General features: G+C 40.7%; 1 protein-coding gene across 13 annotated transcripts in view; it reads right to left on the reverse strand.

The window, feature by feature from the left end:
* Positions 1-25,569, reverse strand: part of CACNA1D (calcium voltage-gated channel subunit alpha1 D) — a 392,778-nt gene that overhangs the window by 18,353 nt on the left and 348,856 nt on the right. For all 13 annotated transcript variants that reach the window (XM_065551032.1, XM_065551031.1, XM_065551034.1 and 10 more), the window contains 2 exons: positions 1,933-2,049; positions 423-790 (listed from right to left, as the gene is read on the reverse strand). In XM_065551032.1, coding sequence (XP_065407104.1) covers positions 423-790; positions 1,933-2,049 — 485 coding nt within the window. The remainder of the gene's footprint in view (positions 1-422; positions 791-1,932; positions 2,050-25,569) is intronic.

Genomic DNA, 25,569 nt, shown 5'->3' on the forward strand with positions numbered 1-25,569 from the left:
AAATGTGGAGACAAATTTTTTTAATCAATTAAAATAATTTTCAGAAATTCACTAACTATTAATGGTGACTATACTCGTTCTATACTGTGACTGTCCAATGGATTTGTTTAAAAAAAAACAACAGTATTTTAACACTTTGAGACAATACACTCCTAGATTACATGGGTTATTGTGTTAAATATATTTTTCTATATGGGTAAGAAATTAGTTATATGTTAAATCATGTTTCATTTGTCAATACAATAGAAAAGAAAAATGAAAGCAACTACTACCTCTACCACCATCCTTATCACCTAATATATCAAGAGTTATTTGTTTTAAGTAGTACAGTATGAGTTTTGGAGTAGCACTACACCATTCTAAACAATTGCACATGCTGTAGGATGTTTATTTACTGAACACAAACATATCATAAAGTTTACCTCTTACTGTTTGATCTTCTATGCCTGTCATGATCAGCTCTGGAGTATGAATGGTATCCATTTTCGGACCTATGTTCATGATTTCCAATGTTTGGGTGCCTTCCATTAGCAACTTTGGACATATTGGCATTATTGAGATTGGCATTTGTTGAGTTTGGAACATGCTTTCCTATTGAGTTGTGATTATGATGGTTATGGAATACAGAATTTGAGGCCTGGTGGTACATATTTTTCTCAGTATCACTTGCAGATGGAATTGAAGGCCGTTGGACATGCAGGGGACGGTGTGTGGTATTGATTTGTTGAAACGAATCTCTCCTATCACTGCTAACATGATTTATATGGTTTCCAAACAGGGCACCATTCCTCTGTTTAAAAAAAAAAAAAAAGGATGTTTGAAAATTTTTAAATGGGTTAATAATTAATAAATGCACTTCTTGAATGCACTTTTGCATGAATAAACACTTGTGCTAAAATTTGTGAACATTTTTGAATTTGCATATATTTAAACAAATACATGACAGCCTTCCAAATATGAATGAGAAATTAATAACGTGACCCCACAAATAATAAACAGAACCTGGCATTCCTTTCTGAAGAAACTTTCACAAACCTGCTTTTTAACTATTTGACTAGCTCTACCTTTGACCTTGTTTCTTGGATATGGAACTCACCACTTTTATTGCTTTTAGTACCTCCTAGAGTAGACAGCTGTAGCATGCTCTCCATGGGTGTCCTGAAGACAACGCAGAAGGAGCATCTAATGTAGAAAGTAGATTCCCCCTTAATTACAAGTGTCTGCCACAGTAGTCAGTATTTTATACTTATTATCCCAAGTCTTCCAATTGGCTTTTATGTGCAATTCAAGGTGCTGATTTTAAACTATGCTGTCTTAGTCTGGAATCTGGCTACATAAGAATCCACCTCTTCCCAGGACCACCCAGAGGATTCAGGGGGCCTGAGGCAAAGCAATTTTGGGGGCCCCTTCCCTAAAAAAAGTTGCAATATTATAGAATACTATATTCTTGTGGGGGCCCCTGTGGGCCCGGGGCCTGGGGAAAATTGCCCCATTTGCCCCCCCCTCTGGGCAGCCCTGCCTCTTTCCCTATCTACCATTGTAACAGCTGAGATCAGTTGAAGTACTTTCACTTCCAGTGCTTGATTTGAACTTCTGGGGTAAGGTGTATAAGTGCATGGCCTTTCATGCTGGAATTTGCTCCCCCATTGGACTAAGAGAACATGATATTGTTGACTTTTTGGGCATAGCTTAAGACTCATGTATTTTCTCGTGACTTTTCCTGAGTGGGGTGACTATAGGAAAAATATTTCAGCTAAATTCTGAAGGAGATGGAATGTGTCCTTTTGTTAATATTGTTTTTTGTTAATATATTTGCATCATTTTTTAAAATATTCTGGTAGATGCAGTCCAAGTGCTCTGATGAGTTCCTTGTAGAAATATAAAAGGACATAATGAAATGTTCTGCCATGTGGGTACTTTCTGAGTAATTACTTTATATATATCTTCCTCTTCCTCATGATTATTTTCTTCAGGTTCATCATCTTGCAAGTCACAGGATATAGCTCGACGAATTTCAGGGCCAATGTCATGAAGAGTTCTTAGTCCTGCCTAAATCAATGAAAATATCATAATACATTAGGAATATAGTTTATCATAATTAAATCACAAACAGGTAACCTGTTTTAAAAGGATAGTCCATTTGTCAGGGTAAAGTCTATAAACCTTGCTATAAATGTAATTACTAGGTGCTACTTTACAGAACTAAACCTATATAGCCTTTGTCCGCTGTCATTAGCGCCATGCTTACACCAACCTAACACCAACGAGTCCAATATATTTCCTCTTTACCCTGGTATGGGTCCCAACCCAAAGCCCATTGAAGTCAATGGAGAGACTCCCATGGACTACAGTGAGCATTCAATCAGTCCCTCAGTGCATTATTCATGGGCATAATATCCACTCTGCTGCAGAGCACCAATACATATGAAAAATCAACAAGCTCTTAATAAAAGGTATTTCAATAAGAAAAGCATTTCATTCCAAAGGACGACATGCCCCAAAAGTTGTTTGCAGCCTTGCCTTCCCTTCAGGAAGCACAAGGAGATAACAGTAACAGGATTAGAGAAGATCTGAAAGAGACTGAGGAAGAGAGAGGAAGGTCAGATTCAAATGCCGATGAAGTTAAACCAGTATGGTGTCCGGGTCTTGCAGTGGCAAACTCCTTTCATAAAAAATGTTAAAAACCAAAGAAGAAGTGGACCTACATGCCACACAATAAGCAGACATTGTACTCCATGCCAAGAAAGCAATGCCTTTGTACAGACAGGCCTTTTAACATGATTTTTAGGAGTGCTTTTTTCTATTTAATAAACTACAGTAAAATTGTGCTAATCAAGACTTTGCTGGTATGTGCAAGGAAAAATATCATCGTCTGGCCAACTAAAATAACCAAAATGCAGTCTGTGCAGGTAAAATGCGATTATTTATTGTCCAGAGGGCAATCCCAAGAACCTGATTTAAGAATTCTGATTGCTGGGATCTGAAGTTGAAAAGGAAACAGTGGCTTCCTCATCTCAATTTCTTTCTAGATGCCACCAAACTGCAGAAAAAATGAATGATTTTCCTGCTTAGTCCATTACTTTACTAAATTCCATTTCAGGTTCCTCTCAATTGCTCTTTTGGAAGAATGCATGTGGCTAATTATGTTGGCTAAAAAAATTGAAGCAACTATATTTTCTTCCTGGACAACCATATTTGAGATCCATGTCATCCCTGGACAAGTTTTTCTTAAAAATTATTTCACAGTCTGGGTTAATGCACAATATAATACACACAAAACCATCACGCTGTCTCACAACTTCTTGGAGTAGTTGAATAGCCAAGGGCTCTAATGAGGTCTTGTATCACTAAGACATAACACCTTTTTGAAAATACATCATATATCGAACAATACAGTGAAGTACCATAAATAATTAATGAACAATTTTCAAAATAGAAGAGTCAGCAATTCACTAATCTCTCCAGGCCATTAGTAGATATCATTGATGTTCTACTGTGTACAGTTTAATACAGCTGGAAAGAATAAGGATAAATGTACATGTCTTTCAAAAGTTGGAACAGCTGGGAGAAGACGTGTTTGACCTACAAGTGTCAAGGCAATGTAGACCAATATTGGTACATGAATCTGTTAGAATTTTATTATGTATCTCAGAGCTGCATTTTGATCACTGCTATTTATATCTCACTCTTCTTTTTGTTCTATGAAACATTCTCTTTTTGGTGTTGAATAGTTTTATTTAGTGGAACAATATTTTCCATAAAAATCAACCTGGCAAGAACAGGATAGGTCAAAATTCACTCCACCATTTCACTTTCCTCTTGCTTCTATTCCCCACTCTACCATGTATACCTTCTCAGTATATCTCACTACACTGCAGAAATGAGTTTAAAATGAATTTGAGCTAAGGGAACAGAACAGAACCCTACACTCAGGTAATAATAATCAATGCAGTCATATATTTAATGCTGTACAAATAGCAATACTGAAGGATGTAGCTTCTTTGTATTTTCCAGAGGCTCAATAGATAGAAAATAAACCATAATTTGGAGAGGTGGCCTCTGACACTATGGATGAACAGATGGTGAAAGGGACATAGAATGATTGGACTAAGATGCCAACTTAAAAATAAATAATAATAATAATAACTTCTACTTAAAAACCTATTTCACCTCAAAAAATCTTACAAACTATTAGCTAACTCCTGGTACCATGAGGATATGATAAGTAAAAGAGAAAAACTATGGGTAAACATGTGGAGGTAAAATAATGTCTAAACTAAGAGAAGGACTAATCAGGTATTACAAAGGATAGAATCTTTCTTCCTCAAACCACAAGCTTTGACGGAGGCACCCACATGGCCAGACCATGACTTGTACTGTTGGTTTTAATATTTAGTATGAGTGAGAACAACAGACACTTCCCCCTTTGGGGCCAATGGATCTCTGCTGTGTATGACTTCACTGTTCCCTTTCACATCCCTAACTTGACCATATTTCTGCCTCCTCCATAGTAAACTGTGTAAAGACACCATGGAGCTATGCATCACAGTGCCCAGTGAGGTGCAGAGTTTTCCCTACACCCACCATCAATGGAAATGCAGTATTTCAGGCCTGGCAATTAAGGAACAGGATTTAAGTCCTCTGGGCCAAATTTTGGAAGGACCCTGCACATATATGGCTATCAAAAAGTACAGCAGTCAAGCAAAAATAATATCCATACAAATAATAATGGTATCCTATAATCCCAGATACACCGCTACCTCGATATAACGTGACCCGATATAACACGAATTCGGATATAACGTGGTAAAGCAGTGCTCTGGGGGGGCAGGACTGTGCATTCCGGTGGATCAAAGCAAGTTCGATATAATGCGGTTTCACCTATAATGTGGTAAGATTTTTTGGCTCCCGAGGACAGCGTTATATCGAGGTAGAGGTGTACTTTCAATTACATTTTCCACTTCCTTCCTTAATTCCTTAATCCTTGGTCAAGACCCAATAACCAGTATTTGCCATTTGATCTTCTCTTTCTCCAGCAATAATCATTTCCATATAAACACATCTAATATGATGCCCCAAATCACTCATTGGCAATGGGGGATCAAACCCGGGACCACTGGTGAGCTTCTTCTGCCTGAGTTAAAAGAATCAGGTCTATTAGTTCAAATGCAGCAGCAGACATAAACATCTATGTAGACCAGCCACTTGAGAGGGACAGAAAGCCACAGTGTGTAAGCATGGGTTACACCTGTGGGCTGGAGTCCAGTTACTCCCTGCAGTTTGCAAATTCCTCCATTTTGTTTTGTTTTCTCCAAAAGCCACCTCTACTACAACTTAGTTAATTCTGCCCAATTGCTCATCATCAAATTGACTATTCACATTTATTGTCCCACTTTATCCCGAGGGATCAAAAGGAATATTTTGGATAAAATAATCTCAGTAGTAATGGGAAAGTACTGGATGCCACAGGCCAAATTATGCCATCAGATACCCATACTTGGCTCTCACTGAAAGTAATATGCAACATTCTGCCCTTAGTTAAACTAGTGTAACCACATTGAAGTTGCATTGCTGTAACAGAGCAGAAATTGCCACAATTGTCCACTGTAGTATAACCACTGCCTTCTGCCACAATAATGCAATTCATGCAGAACCAGAGCATGAGCTAAACAATTTGATTCGTACCTTAAATAAATCAGAACAATCAACCTCAAAGCTCTCTGAACCAAACGTATTTTGCTATTAACTTATAGGCAAGAAGTGATCTTCTGATACACATTTCCAAGTTGGGTTGTCCATTCCAACTCATTCTTGCCATAGAAGTGAGCTACCATCAATTTTATGTTTGGCATTCCAAAATATTCTCATTTTCTGTGTTTCCTGTGTTTTTCTTACAAATATAATTTTAAAACAGCATAAAGGACAGTGAGTGAAATGTGAAACTGATATCAGGGAGGAAGTAGGACACCTTAGGAGCATCCCCTTGTAGCCTCACGGAGATGTCACTGTCTGTGACAGGAAGTGTAGAGGGTCATAGTGGGGCATGCTGAAAGAGCCCAGGAGTGAGGACCATTTGCTATCCGCCATCCATTATCTAACCCAGCAACGCCTGCTACATTTAGCCTCAAGATCATTCCCTCTGATAAAAGAAATAGGAGGCTGGGCATGGGGCTCTTCACAAACAGAATTTGGGCACATATTTGATGGCACCTTTGGAGTATGTGTGTTCCCTGTCTGGGGGATGCTCACACAATTACTCCTGAGGGCATTCTGCGCCAAAAAATTAAAAATTCTGCACACAATATTTTAAAAATTTCTGCAAGTTTTATTTGTCAATAAATAAATGCAGAGGCTTCAGCATGGCAGTGGGGAGCACAGACCACTGGCTGCACAAAGGTGGGAGATCACCCTGCAGCCCCCTCACCCCTGGGACACGGACTTAGCAGTGAGGCTGCACCCAAACCTGACACAGCACAAGGTCGGGGCCTGCCCCATAACCACCGTGGGGCCCTGCCTCTCTGTGCCAGGCACACCAGGTGTGGAACAGGCAGGCTCAACCAGGCAGGATCCAAGTGTGTAGTAGCTCAGTGTGGAGGATCCAGGTGTGGGGTGAGGGGATTCTGTGTGGGACAATCTGGTTGCAGGCAGCTCAGTGGGGGGTCTAGGTGTGGGGGGATCTGGATGCACTGGATGCACGAAGCTCATGGGGGGGGGAGAGTTCCAGGTGCAGGAGCAATGGGCCTCTGCAGGGGCTTCCAGGTGAAGGTGATTGGGGCTCAGCAGAGGGGTCTGGATGCCGGGAGGGGTCCCACACCTTCCAACCCTTGCTATGTCTCCACCCCCCATGCCAGGTTACACCCTTTGAGGGTTCTCCGATGTCAGGGGAAATCCCCTTTAGGGAAGCTTTAGGTTAACTTTGTGGCCCACCAATAGCAAAACTGGCCTTAATGTAAGGCAGGATCTGGTCCTCAGGTTTTCCAATTGACTATAAATTTTAATGGAAGTACTGTAGTATTTTACAAAACACACATTTTAAACCATAGTACTGTACTAGTTATTTCAAAAGAGTTGGGGCTAAGTCTGCTCTCATTTATATCAGTTTGACATCCAAGTAATCTCATTCAATCTGTAAATCTTCCTGACTTAAACAACTCTAAGTGACATCAGCTACATGATTTTTCTAGGTTAAAAATGTTAGGGTATTTAAGAATACAAAGTTCTTTGGCTGTATTGGTCAACTTATCTTTAAAATACAGTGTAAATATTAACATTGACTATATACAAAACTGTTATACCAGAGATCGCTGTAGCTTGAAAAAAAAAAAAAAAACATTCTATGGAATGTTCTAATATTTATACTACAGTTACTGATGCCTTTTAGTAAGCTATACACTTCCAACACATATGTTTAATATTTTGGTTGTTGCATATACCACAGGACAAAACAATTGTTAAAAAGTGATTATAAAACACGTGCAACAGAGTTTTAGACACTTGCCACCACGTCTCTACAGGGATAACATGTTATAATTAAGTAATCAAATTGCATCACTGAATTATTCATGCTGTTCTGTGACACAGGACAGCATGTGTTGTTCTGAATTTTTGGGGAAGGTAGATATCCATGTTATTGTATTTCAAATGGCAATAATTGTCTCACCTTTATTTAGCAGTTATGCTGTAAAGTTACAAAAAATAAAGGAATTTATTCAGATGATTTCTGCCCTAAATTTAATCCTGCAACATTTTCTCACATGAGTAGTCCCAGTGGGCATGAGTAAAACTTGCTAGATTGATCTGCTTGTCTCTTAGCAAATCAATGACATACATACTGTGTGATGAATGACATTACCACATAATAAAATCAAGGATGCCTCTTCAATAGGTTTTTCAGGAGTGCACAAAATTATGACTTCAAATTGACATGATAATTCAGTGCAGCTGTGCTTTATGAGGCATAATAGCACCTACAATTTTTTCAAGACAGCATAAGTCATTAATACACCAGTGCTGTGTGATAAACAACATCTCAAAAGACAATTAATGATACCCTCTCTTTGAAAAGATACTAAGATGAAACAGCATGTGTTCTAACCTCAGGAAACCCCTCAATGGAAAAAAATTGTCATATAACTAACAAATATATTAATTTGGGCTGGTCATTAATAGGAAAACAAAGGCAGGCTTAAAAAGATACTAAAAAAACCCAAAACCCGTAAGCACCATGCATCATAAAACTGAAATCAATGAGTCGCTTAAATTAAAAAGAATTCTTTTAACAAATCCTACTCGTAGTTCTTTCACCCAAGTTCAGAGATAAATAAGTGAAGGTTCAACATCACGTACTTGTTAATGCATTTAAAACGAATGCTTTACATATTCTATCTAAATATGTTGCATATAAAGACGACAATATATCTATAAAAATCCAGAGCCAATGAAATTTCTTGAAAACTACCCATATTTAAACAACTTTCACTGTTCTACAACGCATACACTGCTTTAAATAATTTGTGTAAATTGTACAATCTTTATACTTATTGCCTAAGAACGTATATTCTTTCAACTAAAAACAAATACAAATCTTCACTCTATAAAGTTAGTAAACTTTATATTTGAGCTATAATGCAATCTAGTTATCTTTTTAAAAAGACATAATTTAAGCCTATTTTCAAATTGCATTCATAACCCTTTAATTCAAAACACTTTTCGTCGTAAAATTTTTATTAATTTAAAATATAAAACATACACACTCCCCACTCCCTTTGAAGATATATTTTATAGAGGCATTATAAAGTATTAAAATGCCTTTAAGTTTTGCAGCTCAGATTTTAATAGAATACTAGAGGTTTGGATACATCTCTACCTAAGTAAAAATATATCTGAAATATATTACAAATATTAATTGTAAATTACTAGATCTTAAGACCCTCAAAACACTGTAAGAACAAAGATAATTATGCAACTGTTCACATGAACTATGAATAATCTATTTTTAGCTCAGACATGAATTTTCACAAACCTGCATGTTTTACAGGAAAGCAAATGAGAAAAAAAAAAACACAACTTGGAAAAAAACAAACTTGGAAACCTACACTGATCCTTAAGCTAAGTCAGTACTAAACAAAATTCAATACCAGAACAATTCAAATAAGAATATAAATCATGCACGAAAAAACAAAAACAACAAAACTGAATGGACCTACGCTATAGCAGTTAACATAAGAGACATAGTAGTCAAGTCTTGATTCCCCAGATCTATTTGTCTTCACAGGGCCCATCTTATTTGAAACCCTCCAGCTCAGTGTACTTCACTGTAACTATACAAAGGCTCTGTGCTCTCTGTCAAATCCAGGCTCTCTCCAGCTAAGCCTTACTGTGAACACAATATGAACATGGCAGCCCAATTAAACTGAAGCTGAGCAGCGTATTAACCCTTCAGCTGTTGCCCACTAGGGCTTTTTCTTAATTTACCATAATATTTGATAGTGCCTAGACAATTTTTATACAAAGCAGCATAGTTAGTTAAATCTGAAAGATGTCCCTGAGATTAAATCCTTGTCAGATCAATATGTTATATGTTGTATAATACACATGGATTATATTTTCTTACATACCAACAAACATATACATACATGCATACACACACTTAAATGTGTATATATATTATCTATAATAATTACCTTCTCTGACAAAAGTGTAATGAATGAATTAATCCAACTCCCAGTATCAGATATAAATAATTACAATTATTTACGCTCTACTAAACATTATTTTACGAGCACCGTTACTCGTGTTAGGCTCAATACAAATTTCCATTATTACAGAAAGATAGTTAAGACTAACTGTCCTGCAGCTCCCAAACTGTCACAAACATGTTTTGTGCAACTTCAATATAAACCATTTGTTTATCTGGGTAAATTTGAGCGTGAAGGATACTGTCAGAAAATGGTAAGGGAGTCGTTTAATCAGTGTAAAATTTCATTGTAAGCAAATCAATTAAGAGATTTTTTTGGTCTCATTTATTTCTTAGTTTTTATAACATCAGAGAATAAAAGCATACACACAGTGTAAACTGGAAAAGGAGCTGAGCCACGCTACAATTTGTTACATTCTTTTTTGACTGCAAGCTGAATATCTTGGGTCTGCAGAGTTCATTCAGATTGTGACAGTGCTAATGGCTGGCTCAATCCTGAAGCAACTTTTAGGGACTATGAACAAGACATGACAAGCTGATGGCAGGTTTGAGCTAGTCAAATTGTCCTGCTTCTATTATAAATAAATTCAAAGTCTAGGACATTGCATGTTGCAAAAAAGGCTATTTTTATGACAGATAAAGAAAAATATTCTAATAGACCAATAGTAGTCTGCCGATAAAATGTAAAAACCAGAAGTCTTCACTGACACAGCAGGGTATGCAGGAGAGGAGACCTTTGCTCCAGAATCTGACCAGAGAGCAAGCTGACCTCCCTCCCCATTAAATGTTCCATCCAACAACAGCCAGGCTCATTAGTGTTCAAAAGTGCACCCAGACATAGCCCTTTTCCTGGAGACAGAGTTCCCAGAAGTTTTTCACATGTGGAGAAAAAGGGAGCAGGAGCTCCTGCCTACCCATTTCTTGGAGTTAAGGAGCCAGCAAACCATGCCTCAAACTGAGCTCCCTGAGAACTTGTCTCTTCCTCCCTCAGCATTTCTTAAATCCAACTCTGCAGAAGGCTTTTCTCCCTCAATTCCTGATGTGGTAAGATTCATACCCCATGAAGCCCAGAGAGTGCAAAACAACTAAAAGCACCTTTCCCATCATTTTCCATTCACTAACATCATTTTCCATTCACTAGGTCCAGACTCATTACACCCAGAAGAGGAGTTCAGTCAAAGGGTCAGATTCTGACACCTCTTCCTATGCAAATCTCCCCATGACTTCATGATGAAAAATGTTTCCACTGCTTTACTTTATGTCAGGGGCTGTTGTGATCTTTGATACCCTGGTCACTGCCCTATCCCTCTGAGTGTAGCAATAGCCTTCCCTCCCATAGCGGTGAATGCAAAGGCACTTTCCTAAGTCATTCCTAAGACTAGGAACTTTTTAAAACAACAGACTGATTCAGACAGTGGCACAGACTCCTCAACTCATGTGAGATCACACCTGCAAGCAAGCGGATGAATGTGAAAGAAGTAGGCCGTACCCAGTGAAGGCACTGCTGAGACACACTCGCTGTCAAGGAACATGGCTGGGCGTGGCAGGCCTACAGAGAAAAGCATTCCTTGCTGGCTAAAGGACAGAGCAGGAATGTGAGACAGACACACTTTAAAAAAAATAGAAACAGGTTTTTTAATTTTCATTAAGTTTGTTAGTACTTTCAGTTACATGTTTAAATTAATGGAAAAATTCTTTCAAACCATTTATCATATTTATTGTTCTGTTAAAAAATGAACTATTATTGATTAGGATCAAGGTGTGACAATTTTCTTTCTGCAATACTTGGCTTCAGGGGGCCACAGAATTATATGGACCCCCTGCCTTTCTTTTTAAACAACATTAGGGTTACCATATTTAGTGCCTCCGAAAGGAGGACACTTTAAAGGGGCCCCAACCCCGCCCCAGCCCCGCCCCCGCTCCCGCCCCGCTCCCGCCCTCTCCCCAAAGTCTCCGCCCCCTCCCCTGCTTCCCGCGAACATTTGAGTCGCGGGAAGCCTGAAGCAGGTAAGGGGGGGTGGGGGTGGGGAGGAGGCGCGGCCCACCCCCGGCACCGCAGGTCCCCAGCCTGTCCCCCGAGCCCCCGGCCCGGCACCGCCGGCCGAGCTCCCGACCCCCCGGCCCGGCCCGGCACCCGGCCCCCCCGAGCACCGCCGGCACCCGGCCCGGCACCCGAGCCGCCGGCCGAGCCCCCCGGCCCGGTCCGGCACCGGGCCCCCCCCGAGCACCCCCGGCCGAGCCCCCGGCCCGGCACCCGGCACCCGAGCCGCCGGCCGAGCCCCCCGGCCCGGCCCGGCACCGGGCCCCCTCCGAGCACCGCTGGCCGAGCCCCCGGCCGAGCCCCCGGCCCGGCCCCGGGCACCCCCGAGCACCGCCGGCCGAGCCGCCCGGCCCCGGGCACCCCCGAGCACCGCCGGCCGAGCACCCGGCACCCGAGCCGCCCGGCCCCGGGCCCCCCCGAGCACCGCCGGCCGAGCCTCCGGCCCGGCCCGGCACCGCCGGCCAGGCCCCCCGAGCCCCCGGCCAGGCACCCGAGCCGCCAACCGCATGTCCGATTTTCCCGGACATGTCCGGCTTTTTGGGATTTCCCCCCGGACGGGGATTTGGAGCCCAAAAAGCCGGACATGTCCGGGAAAATCCGGACGTATGGTAACCCTAAACAACATTCTATTTGATTCTCAGTAACACTGAAGATATCTTTTGACGAGTCCAAACTGCCAGCCTCGGCAGCCTAAGACCAGTGCACAGGAAGTGCTACTGATTAAATACACATTCGCCAAAGTGATAGGAGAATTAATAGATATACAACTGCTTATGAAACAGTATTTTCATTTTGGTGATGAGGTGATGGCGGGTTACTCTTCCTACTTGATAATACCCCTTTAGATCCTTGTAATAAGAAGCGTGCCTACTCCCTTTATCTGTATTTGGCAAACACACAGTTCTGCTGCGAATTTAGGGCAGCAGAACCCAATCTTTTGTAGTCCACTGCCCTGTTTATGCACTAGCATCACTGATGTCAGCAGTGTGAACACTACATCCCCAGGACTGGTGTTTGTTAGTTACATGTTGCATAGCAGCTGGGGCACCCACACTTTGCATTTTTAAGGGGTGGCGAGTTTTTTGTTTTTAAGTTCTTGGCAATATAATTCAAGAATAAAAAAGAAAAGGAAAAGACTTGGAGAAAAGAGTATATTCTCCACCAGTTATGAAAACTTTTCAGATAGCAGGTTAGTACTTGTTCTCAGCCTTGAGAACTTAGTATTGTTCCTCTAACTACAAAGGACACAATGATGTAACAGTTGTGTCGTATTTAGGGAAGCAAGGTTAATACATCTTAACTTGTTCATTCATTCAGAAGATATTAGAACTATCATATAAACTAGGTTCAAACTATGGAATCAGTCTTAGCTGTGAAGCTGATATTCACATATTGTGATTATTTTGTATTAAAACCCAAAACAACATTCTTTAAGGATAAGAAAAAGCATAGGTGGTTGTTGTTCCCCACCCTGTACCCCCAATAACTTGGAGTAGATGATAGATACTCTGTTTCTTGAGATCAATGAATGACTGGGCTAAATGCCAGTCAGATTCTTAATACTTCCTTGTCCTAGTGAAAGGCATACAGTTAATTTTTTACCAATAATGTACTGGTCTTTGTAATCTTCTTTGCTTAAAATTATGACAACAGCAAATGCAGTTTCATAGATAAGATATGTATCTTCTATGGGCTGAAATGGAGATTTAGATTCCAAATTCAGATTCCAGTTTAGAGATTTCCTAATCTATCTAGTCTTAAAATCAGCTCTTTATACATGAGGATTAGATGACAGAGTTCTCTATAATCTTATTCCACTGCATCAAGTTGTCACTTGAAATTCAGGAGCTAACACCACACAGCCCTACAGGTGTAGGTTCTCATGTAGCAATCTCAAGCCTTTTCTGTGGTTTATGTGTTTTCTCTTATTCCAGTTATTAAACATGAAAAGATGTATGCCATGATCTGGTTTAACAGAATATTTCTCTCTGTAACTATACTGTCAAGTGTATAGACTGGACCAAGTGGGGTATTAGGCCTGCTTCAGTAAATCTTGCTTAAAAATCTGATCAGCTGGCACACTGATAGCCCCACCCACCATTCAAAATACCAAAGTCTGAGAGACAATTTTGATGCTCATGAACCAACCTCTTCTATTTTCATTTGCGGAGCCATATATAGTCAGAGGCAGTGGGGAACATGCTAAAATAAATAAAAGTTCCATTAGTCTTTGGATAACACATCTACCACCAGAGAAGTCTGATGTCTTTCTCAGAGAGAGAACAACAACAAAACTCAGGGAATAAAGCAAAGACTTTTATCTGAGTTTTCCTACAGTGCTTCATGTCCATTCAAAAATGGCATTATTCTTTAGAGATCTTCATCTGACCAAACAACAATTTGACTTCTTGATGAATACTTCTCTGCACAGGGTTAAATGACTAACATATGCACGGATAGAAAATCTAACAGGAGGGCCCTGAGCTCAGTGAATTGCATCCTTTTTCTCATTAATTTCCCTTGAACTGAATAGCAGTCACCTGGGGTCATATGAAGGCAAACAGCTGATGCTGCAGAAAGAAGCCTTACCTGGAAAAATTTTACCTTTTCCATTTTTTTTCCAGGAGTGTACCAAGCTTAACTGCCTCTTACTTTTAAAAAGGGGAACAGAGATCCAGAAAGAGTATGGAAGGCAAGGAAGAGGGGCAGTCATGGAAAAATCTTTTAACTTTCCTGCAAATCAAGTGGGATACTGAGACTTTTAAGTTCCTAGCTGCTACTTTGTCCTATTAAATGCTAGAAGACAGCCTGTCACTTAGAACAGATAACCACCATGAAATGGCAAGCTTACCAGCTAAGATAAAGAAGCTGCAGTAGACATGACTGGCCTTATGATTTGTCAGAATGCTAGACTGAAAGAAAAGGTAAAATCAGGGCATGATTTACCTCGCCTTCTGCTCACACTGTCGGTTTTAGGGTCTGCTGGTGTGTTGTTTCCTCCCCCTTCTGCTACCGAGGGCAGATATAGCCAGCCTGGAAGGTGTGGTGTTTGTACTGAGTTATGGGACTCCTAAAAAAGCAGGTCCTCAACCATTAACTTACTTTGTACACACCCACGATTGCCTCAATAGACAATTACAGATGTCAGGGGTAGGATAAGAGTATTTATTGCACATATTTCTTCTGCACGGATGGGAGGTGATGGTGCTCCCACCTGGATGTTACCTGAGGATTTTGCAATTAGGCCATTAGTCCTCAATAGAGTGACATATTTGAAAATGATTCTTCTCAATGATTGTCTTTGGCATGATTGACAGGTGGGAGGGAGGATTGTCTAGTGATTACATGGATCAGAATTAGGAATCATGAGGCCTGATTTCTATTTCCAAGTTCTGACATTGACTTGCTGAATGACTATGGGCAAGTTACTTAAGCTCTGTTGCACTATTTACCTGCCTTATGGAGACTTCATTAATTATAAAGCACTGTGAAAATCCTCAGCTGAAAGATGCTATGTGAGCATAAAAGTTAAATAAAATGGCTAATAAGGGCTTAGTATTTAATAACTGTTTGCCTCCTAGGTGAAACACAACTGCTGGGCCTTTATGCAGTGCCATACTTCTTCAATCACTACTCTATTCTTAAATGGCTGTAGATCAACAGTATGCTGGAATGATAGCCCAGAGCTGCTTCTTAGAGATACTTCTACGCTCCTACTTATCTGCCTCTTTAAAAAAAAAAAAATTAGTATGTAACAGTGTAACTCACTGGAGAACCCAGATAAGAAACTAAGAACCCTGTGTTTTCTATTCTGTTTTATATACTGACTGCCTGTCTAGCCTTCTGCCTCTCACAGGTGCTTCCACTCTTCTTTAATCACATACTCAAATGTTTAACACTGAGCAGTAAGAGCCTCCCTCCTTAAAACCACAGAACAAACTTCCCTGAGAACTTTTTAACCCACTGTGGATCAGGGTCTTTATTGCTCTTTTAACCTTAATTGTCTTTAAATAGGCTCAGAACTCATCCCTCCTGCTAGACTGAATATAGTACTTTTCAGTTGGTTCTAAAGAACTAAAAAATGAGTTCTCTTTCCTTGAAATGGATTTACTTTCTGCCCCATGGCTAGGTTTGTTCATTTTTCACTTCGCTCTACTAATAAAATACCATATCTTTTCCTAACCACTGTGGACCATCCCATATGTGTTTTAACTGCTGGCTAAAAATTAGGAGGTACAGTGGGGAAGAGAAAGAAACTATCAATTTACTGAGTTTGTCTGTTTAATTTGACTGATTTAAATGCAGTTACTTCTGAATTATACTCCTGAAGTCAGATTTAGGCCATAGAAATTGTTTTCTTATCTAGAGACATAGAAACTCACATAAAAACTAATGAGGCAATAGCCACGAAGAAAAAATTCTACCTAAATATTTCTCCCTGCAGAAGTACAAGAAAGACATTCACATATAGCATTATTGTAGTTCCCAACAGAAATGATCTTAATTACACTTCTCTCTCTCATGGCTCATTATGCAACATTCCTTATGTTCAGAAGTTGGTTTTGGTTTTTTTGGTTTGGTCCCCACCATTTTTTGTTTAATTGTTTTATGCCTTAACCAGTATATAAAAAAGAAAATAGTTGGGTCCAGTATAACCATGATAGCACAGACACTATCATCTTTCCTAGTTGGGATGTAGGGCTTGTTGACACAAACAGGACCCCTTTGTAGAGAATTCCGGATAGAGGTTATGCCTCCACTGCCTATAAAATTAGTTTAAAATAATTGTGTTTAATCAAATATCATGTGGGAATGTAAGAGGATCTGATAGCAGACACATACACAGTGCACCCCATAGTACTTCTGGATCAAGTGTGCTCATGTTGTATGCTAAACATTTGGAAGATGCTTCCTCATCCACACAGAGTTTTCAGTTTCACAAAATTGTATGCAGAGGCCCCACTCTAGATCTAACAGAGCGGGAGCTAACTTCCTCCTCAACTCTGGAGTAGCCCATACAGATAGAAAAGATAAGACTAAGATTAGGCTCCTCATTGAAAGCAATCAGTGCTCACTGAAGACAGAATATACCTTGGAAAAGGCAGACAGTCACACTAGGTTAACAAAAGACTGTTTGGCTAACAAAGCCAGTTTGGGTTTTGTTTGTTCTAGGTTCTAGTTAATGGGCGGACAGAAGTTGTTTATATTAAGACTCTTGATGACAGATACCTAGCAATGTAACATTCTGTAGAAAATTGTTTTGCTCTTGGTTCAAGTTCCCTGTGTGTCTACCTGCTTACAGCTGTTTCTAATTTTACCTATTTAAGAGAAGTTGTTTGAAATTGTAGGGTAGGGCTCTCATTTAAGTAATGGAAGTCTCTACCATCTTAAACAAAGAACAGTAAAAGAACATAGGCGGGGGTACTAGCTCTTCCCAGGTTGCAGAAAGTTCCAAACTCCAAAAAAGAGTTTTTCAAAGCTTCAAAATAATTCAATTAAATATTTTCAAGAATGAAAGCAAATCCTATCCCCAAGTAACAAACTCAGATAATTAAAGCAAAGCAAGTTTTCTCTTACAAAGTAATCTCATTGTTCACTCTAAAACCAAGAGAAGCTGCTAGTGAAACCCAGGTGCTTTTATAACCAGAAGAACTCGCAGAATCAATCCTTTTAAAGGGACATACCATTAATTTCCAAAGAAAATGAAATCCCAAAGAAAAACCTCTTCTCTTCCCCACTGAGGAATGCACAGTCTTTTAAACATGGCTTGCCTTGTTACAAGAATCACATAACTTTTATATTCTGTCCTTCTAATTCTATGTATTCTAGTCTACATATACATATGTGAGATAAGAAAAGTACAGATCTCAGACAAGAGACAGAGTCTAAAGAATATACCGTATGTTGTCCTTCTGAGCAAGCTGCACATATTCTCCTTTCCCAGATTTTAAACATTTTTCAAAAATGCAAAAGTGCCGTGGTCTTTGGACTCAACTAGTTACTTGGGAGTGTTGGTGGCACAAGTGGGCACAGTGGTGGCTTAGTGGTGACAGTCTTAAATAGTTGCTAGCAGAAGAATCTAGGTATAAAGACAAAATGGCCCTAGATGGTGGTGGAGATGGGGGTACTGTCTGAAGCCATCATCCAGCAAGAAACATAATCCAGCAGGGTGTGGGCATGGTATGACAAAAGAAGAAACTGGAGGTCCAGAATTGGCTCTTCAGCAACATCTGGAAGAACTGTGGTCCCTGTACCTGGAGAGATGCCAGAAGTAGCATCCTTTCCAACCAGAGGCACCAGTGTCAAAGGCCATGGCCAGTGGTGCCACGGTGATTCTGGTGGAAGAGGAGATACTGGGACTGCTGGTGCAGGCAGGGATCCAAAAGGTGTGGATTCTGGAGGGAAGCAGTATTACCCTATCCTGAAGCAGGTATAGGGTCATCCTACCCCGTGAAGAACAGCAGACACAACTGATTGCAGCTTCACCTGTTCGTGGAAAGGTGTAATGGCGTAAGTGTGTAGACACCCTGAGAAGAACTGGGGGTGTTTCATATTAATGATTCAGCAGGTTATTTTGTTTATTTCAGTGTTCTAATGGTATTTATTTTAGAAGTACTTTATTCAGTTCTGTGATGGTGAGGGAAGAGATCTTTGTGAATTTTATACACACATGCAGTACTACATATCAGAAAAAGCAGCACTGTGTTGTGTCCTATTGTTGCAAGGTAGGAGGTTTATTGTGAGGGCTGTAGGATCAAATTCCCAGCTTGTGTAAATCAGTTCCATTAAGTTCAGTGGAACTACACACATTTTATACCTGAAGATCTGGCTTTCAAGTTTATCAAGTTTATTATTTTTGTAATAATTGTAAGAGGCATGATTGCCAGAACAATGATTTCTCCAGCCATTTGCTGAAAATCTTTGTTATCTTCCTTTTTAGAATCCCATAAAGAGATAGGTGGGAGAAAATTCTTCTCTCCCAAATCTGCATTTTTCCAAGATGCGATGTTATACACAAGTTAATTTTATTCACCTGCCATTTTAACCAAACAAGACAACCGGGGCCATTCCCACCCAACCACGAGAAGATGAATTGTATCTTCTGTAACATAAAGTAAAAGATGTATAGACAAAGGGCCAACAGCAGCTTGTATATCTATGAAGCCATTAGCCTCACTGTGTCAGAAATTCTTCTGATAGCACAAGTTATTTACCTTGCAAATAATGAATGATTAGGTGTGTAGAGTAGAACTAGAAAGTGCTGAATCATTGTGTGCCCCTTGGCAATCTACTTTAGCTCCTTATGCCGTGTCCAACCCCCTGCTGGGAAGTTAGATAAGAACTTTACTAGAAAATCAGATGCCACATTTCAGAAAATGTTTCAGCTCTGACAGAGATATTATCAGATTTCACAAAGTGGTGGACTTCCATCACATGAGGAACTATGTGCATGAGCCACTGGTGAGCTGCCTGGATTTCATCATGAGTGAGCAACTATGTGGACTTGATGGGAGGAAGAGGAGGAAGAGGGACCAAGCTGGGCTGACCCCAGCAAGGATACATTTCCTGTGAGATTTAGTGGGGCTGACCCTGTGAGGATTCATATCTGGTCTGGACTGAGTAGATCTGTTCCTCACAGAGCTCAATATCCAGTAAGACCGACCCCAGTAGGGATGGTTATTACCCAATATCAATCCAAAATGTCTGGCCATGTGGCCCCCACCCCAGATACTGCCTGGGAGTCACCTGTATGTTCTTACATTACCACTGCTGGCCGAACCAAGACCACAGATTTTACAATCCATGCAGAGATACAGAGAATATCTCCTATTGGAATTTTTACAGGGAAATACAGAATACAGAGAATATCTCCTATTGGAACTTTTACAGGACCCTGTTCACTAGTTTCCACTCCTTCACTTTTCGGTCAGGGACTTATGGAGGATGATTTATCTGATGGACTTTCTTATTAGTATCATTGTCATACATTTGCCCTGCCCAGCCCCAAACTGGAGCTCTCCAGCTGAGCATGTGGCTCCCATTAATAAACAGGGATTAGGTACTGCTCCCTGCAAGTTAAAGACTGGACAGCCCATTCATTATCATGTCACTGTAGGTGGCCTAACTTCCCTTTTCTATTTATCCCGACAAGGTCTGTTTCTCCTCATTCTGCATAGGGAAATAGTACTGCTCCTCCTCTAGGTTTATCAACAGCCTGCACCTTGATGCAATCATTGTTTGACTATTGGGAAGTTAATGGAAACGGTGTTCAAAGATATATCAGAAATCAAAGAAACTTTTTTGTCTTTAAGGTTATGTTATGGGGAGGGGAAGGCTGGCCTGGCAAGAGTTAAACATCTGGAGAGGTATTAGTATTGAGCAGGGACCGGCAACCTTTCAGAAGTGGTGTGCGAAGTCTTCATTTATTCACAGTAATTTAAGGTTTTGCGTGCCAGTAATACATTTTACATTTACAGGGTGCTTGGCATTCTTTCTAGTTCAGAACAGTGTGGCCGTTTAAGTCATGGTTCCATGCGTCATAATGCCATTTAATGTTTCTAGGGAAAAGGTGACTCATTTGTCCGTTGCGACACTGTATATATATATTATTGGAAACAACAATGTATTATTCTCTATTAAGAAATCAAATTCAAAATGTAAAGAGGCTTTCCAATAAAGAATTGCAAGACAATATTAAGGTGGAATTTAAAGATTGGTGGGCTGTTAAGAAAATCTGGAGTACGAGAGCTCTCTTTAGCTAGAACGATTACCTGTTGAAAAGGTTAAAAGGAAACAGTCTAAAAGCACGGGATGCTATTCGAGGAAGGACTGCTAGGCAGAGATGGCGTTCACTTTTCGAGGAGGGGAAAGACCCTATTTGGACACAGACTGGCTAACCTAGTGAGGAGGGCTTTAAACTAGGTTCGACGGGGACAGGTGAGCAAAGCCCACAGGTAAGTGGGGAACATGGAGAGATGGGTCAGAAATAGGAGGGAGCATGGGCTATAATGGCAGAGAGAAAGGAGGGTCAGGGCAAAATTGGGAGGCAAGATCACACCAGTATCTTAGATGCCTATATACAAATGCAAGAAGTATGGGTAATAAGCAGGAAGAACTGGAAGTGCTAATAAATAAATACAACTATGACATTATTGGCATCACTGACACTTGGTGGGATAATACACATGATTGGAATGTTGGTGTGGATGGGTCCAGCTTGCTCAGGAAGGATAGACAGGGGAAAAAGGGAGGAGGTGTTGCCTTATATATTAAAAATGTACACACTTGGACTGAGGTGGAGATGGACATAGGAGACGGAAGTGTTGAGAGTCTCTGGGTTAGGCTAAAAGGGGTAAAAAAACAAGGGTGATGTCATGCTAGGAGTCTACTACAGGCCACCTAACCAGGTGGAAGAGGTGGATGATGCTTTTTTTAAACAACTAACAAAATCATCCAAAGCCCAAGATTTGGTGGTGATGGGGGACTTCAACTATCCAGATATATGTTGGGAAAATAACACAGCGGGGCACAGACCATCCAATAAGTTCTTGGACTGTATTGCAGACAACTTTTTATTTCAGTAGGTTGAAAAAGCTACTGGGGGGAAGGTGTTCTAGACTTGATTTTAACAAATAGGGAGGGACTCGTTGAGAATTTGAAGGTAGACGGCAGCTTGGGTGAAAGTGATCATGAAATCATAGAGTTTGCAATTCTAAGGAAGGGTAGAAGGGAGTACAGCAAAATAGAGACAATGGACTTCAGGAAGGTGGATTTTGGTAAGCTCAGAGAGCTAATAGGTAAGGTCCCATGGGAATCAAGACTGAGGGGAAAAACAACTGAGGAGAGTTGGCAGTTTTTCAAAGGGACACTATTAAGGGCCCAAAAGCAAGCTAATCTACTGGGTAGGAAAGATAGAAAACGTGGCAAAAGACCACCTTGTCTTAACCACAAGATCTTGCCTGATCTAAAAAATAAAAAGGAGTCATATAAAAAATGGAAACTAGGACAGATTACAAAGGATGAATATAGGCAAACAACACAGGAATGCAGGGGCAAGATTAGCAAGGCAAAGGCACAAAATGAGCTCAAACTAGCTACAGAAATAAAGGGAAACAAGAAGACTTTTTATCAATATATTAGAAGCAAGAGGAAGACCAAGGACAGGGTAGGCCCATTGCTCAGTGAGGAGGGAGAAACAGTAACAGGAAACTTGGAAATGGCAGAGATGCTTAATGACTTCTTCGTTTCGGTCTTCACTGAGAAGTCTGAAGGAATGCCAACATAGTCAATGCTAATTGGAAGGGGGTAGGTTTAGAAGATAAAATAAAAAAAAGAACAAGTTAAAAATCACTTAGAAAAGTTAGATGCCTGCAAGTCACCAGGGCCTGATGAAATGCATCCTAGAATACTCAAGGAGCTAATAGAGGAGGTATCTGAGCCTCTAGCTATTATCTTTGGAAAATCATGGGAGACGGGAGAGATTCCAGAAGACTGGAAAAGAGCAAATATAGTGCCCATCTATAAAAAGGGAAATAAAAACAACCCAGGAAACTACAGACCAGTTAGTTTAACTTCTGTGCCGGGGAAGATAATGGAGCAAGTAATTAAGGAAATCATCTGCAAACACTTGGAAGGTGGTAAGGTGATAGGGAATAGCCAGCATGGATTTGTAAAGAACAAATCGTGTCAAACCAATCTGATAGCTTTCTTTGATAGGATAACGAGTCTTGTGGATAAGGGAGAAGCAGTGGATGTGGTATACCTAGACTTTAGTAAGGCATTTGATATGGTCTCGCATGATATTCTTATCAATAAACTAGGCAAATACAATTTAGATGGGGCTACTATAAGGTGGGTGCATAACTGGCTGGATAACCGTACTCAGAAAGTAGTTATTAATGGTTCCCAATCCTGCTGGAAAGGTATAACGAGTGGGGTTCTGCAGGGGTCTGTTTAGGGACCAGCTGGGTTCAATATCTTCATCAACGACTTAGATATTGGCATAGAAAGTACACTTATTAAGTTTGCAGATGATACCAAACTGGGAGGGATTGCAACTGCTTTGGAGGACAGGGTCATAATTCAAAATGATCTGGACAAATTGGAGAAATGGTCTGAAGTAAACAGAATGAAGTTTAACAAAGACAAATGCAAAGTGCTCCACATAGGAAGGAACAATCAGTTTCACACATACAATGGGAAGAGACTGTCTAGGAAGGCGTATGGCAGAAAGGGATCTAGGGGTTATAGCGGACCACAAGTTAAATATGAGTCAACAGTGTGATGCTGTTGCAAAAAAAAGCAAACATGATTCTGGGATGCATTAACAGGTGTGTTGTGAGCAAGACACGAGAAGTCATTCTTCTGCTCTACTCTGTGCTGGTTAGGCCTCAACTGGAGTATTGTGTCCAGTTCTAGGCACCGCATTTCAAGAAAGATGTGGAGAAATTGGAGAGGGTCCAGAGAAGAGCAACAAGAATGATTAAAGGTCTTGAGAACATGACCTGTGAAGGAAGGCTGAAAGAATTGGGTTTGTTTAGTTTGGAAAAGAGAAGACTGAGAGGGGACATGATAGCAGTTTTCAGGTATCTAAAAGGGTGTCATAAGGAGGAGGGAGAAAACTTGTTCACATTAGCCTCTAAGGATAGAACAAGAAGCAATGGGCTTAAACTGCAGCAAGGGAGGTTTAGGTGGGACATTAGGAAAAAGTTCCTAACTGTCAGGGTGGTTAAACACTGGAATAAATTGCCTAGGGAGGTTGTGGAATCTCCATCTCTGGAGATATTTAAGAGTAGGTTAGATAAATGTCTATCCGGGATGGTCTAGACAGTATTTGGTCCTGCCATGAGGGCAGGGGACTGGACTCGATGACCTCTCAAGGTGCCTTCCAGTCCTAGAATCTATGAATCTATAAGAAGAAAATCAATGGCCAGGTTGTTCAAGGAAATCCTGTCAGCCTGTACCTGTAACTTGCGTGAAATCAAATGGCTCAGATGTAGGCCTTATTGCCTAAGACTCATGAGTTAGTCATAGGGTTAAAGATTATAATTGAGGGACAAATAATAGGCCTAATTATAAAGCCAACTGAGAGCCCTAAGCTTGCCAGAAAGCTATGTAACTAACATCTATGGCAACCCATTTTCTGCTGACATGTGGCTAGGCTATTTTCTCCAGTCCCTCTAGAGTCCAACTGTGATCCCTACTCTGGCTGGTGTGCCCCCTCACTTATTTATGAGTCTCTGTTGCCTCTTCTGACCCCCTTTCTTTCCAAAAGCCTTCTGGATTTAGAGAGGGAATTGGGGCTGGATGGTGCTCTGGCTACAAGTGGCTAGTGACAGATGATTTTATTAATTTATTGTTAATACTTTTAGTTGACTTGGAACCATCAATGTGTGCTATAGCTTCTTATGTCACTGTGACCTTATCTTTCCTACCCTTATCCACCCCACTTCCTTCCTTTTGTTTGTCACCCTCACTTGCTGTGTCTGGTTTCAAAGTAGAATGTATACCTTCCGGAGGAGGAATCCATGTGCTTGAACAGCACCTCACACAATGGGACTCTGACAATACAAATTAATAACAATACAATCCATGATTCAATGGGGATATAGATGGATAAATCTGCACCTTATTTTAACTCTGGATGGGAAGGTGTGGTCCACCCTCATTTGGATGCAATAAATCACCTTTCTTTTGTTTTCAGAGGTTATCATCTAGAGGTGAGGAAGCAGATATGGTGCGTTTGAAATGGGGATAGCAGAATGTGGGCAGGATACAGCACTGAACATGACATGCTTCACTAATGCAATCTCCACATCTGGGCTAAGGCAACTCATCCTTCACTTAATGATCTAGCCTAGTGAAAAGCTTCTCTCCAGCAGGCAGAAATCAGAGTGAAAAGGAGCACTTAGCTAGTGCTAGAATCATCATTTCGCATCAAGTAGGCAGCTCCCTCAAAAGGCCTCAAGATGTGACACACTCTTCATCAGCAGCCATTCTGCAGGCCACTGTGGTCTGTATGTCCAATGGTTGAGTAGCTCTGCTGTATTTATGGGGATGTCTCTTTGGATCCCAACAATTCACCACATCATGTTTCTTCAGCTGTTAGTAGGGAAGACCATTCTGAACCTGTAGTTCTTTCAGGGTGCGAAGTGCCACGTACAATCAACAACAAGGGCCGGAGGCTCTAGGAGCCATTTTCAGTTTCTTATTCAGTATTTCTTTTTGTTTTTTTTTAAAAGGAACTCCTACACAACTAAATTCAGATAGGATAGCAGGCAAGGCAATGGACAAAACCCACCATGTGCAGTATGGACCGCACTAACTCCAGTGTTCAGTGCCATGAACTCTGGGGAGGGAGATGAACTGACCAGTTATTCAATTATCCCCTCTCTCTCAACTTGTGCTGCATATGATGGTTTACAACTGCACATTCAAAGTAAGATATCCTGCCCTAGCAGAATTTTTTCCCACACAGCAGACCATCTAGAGTCTCGTGTAGGTACAATACTCGCTGGTCTGACATTTGTTCTATGCTGAAGTGAACTGTCTTGCCCTCAGAACCTCCCAAGGTAAAATGCACTATTTGGAATTTGTCTGAGGCAAACTTTATGGAGAAAAACATCTGACTGGACACTTGGTAGTTGAGCTTCTATTAGTTCCAGGAAGCCCTCACCATTCACAAACAAGTACAGCTGTAACTCAAGCATCACCATTTTAATCAGCTTGGAATTGGGCCAGAGCGATGAGAGTTCTTCGGATGGAATTTAGTCACTCACTGTTCTTCCAAAGAAGTGGCTGAGTTGTCGGCTTAGTCCATGACCCTTTCTGA

This window comes from Chrysemys picta, chromosome 7, assembly GCF_011386835.1.
Source record: "Chrysemys picta bellii isolate R12L10 chromosome 7, ASM1138683v2, whole genome shotgun sequence".
NCBI classification, from domain to species: Eukaryota; Metazoa; Chordata; order Testudines; family Emydidae; genus Chrysemys; species Chrysemys picta.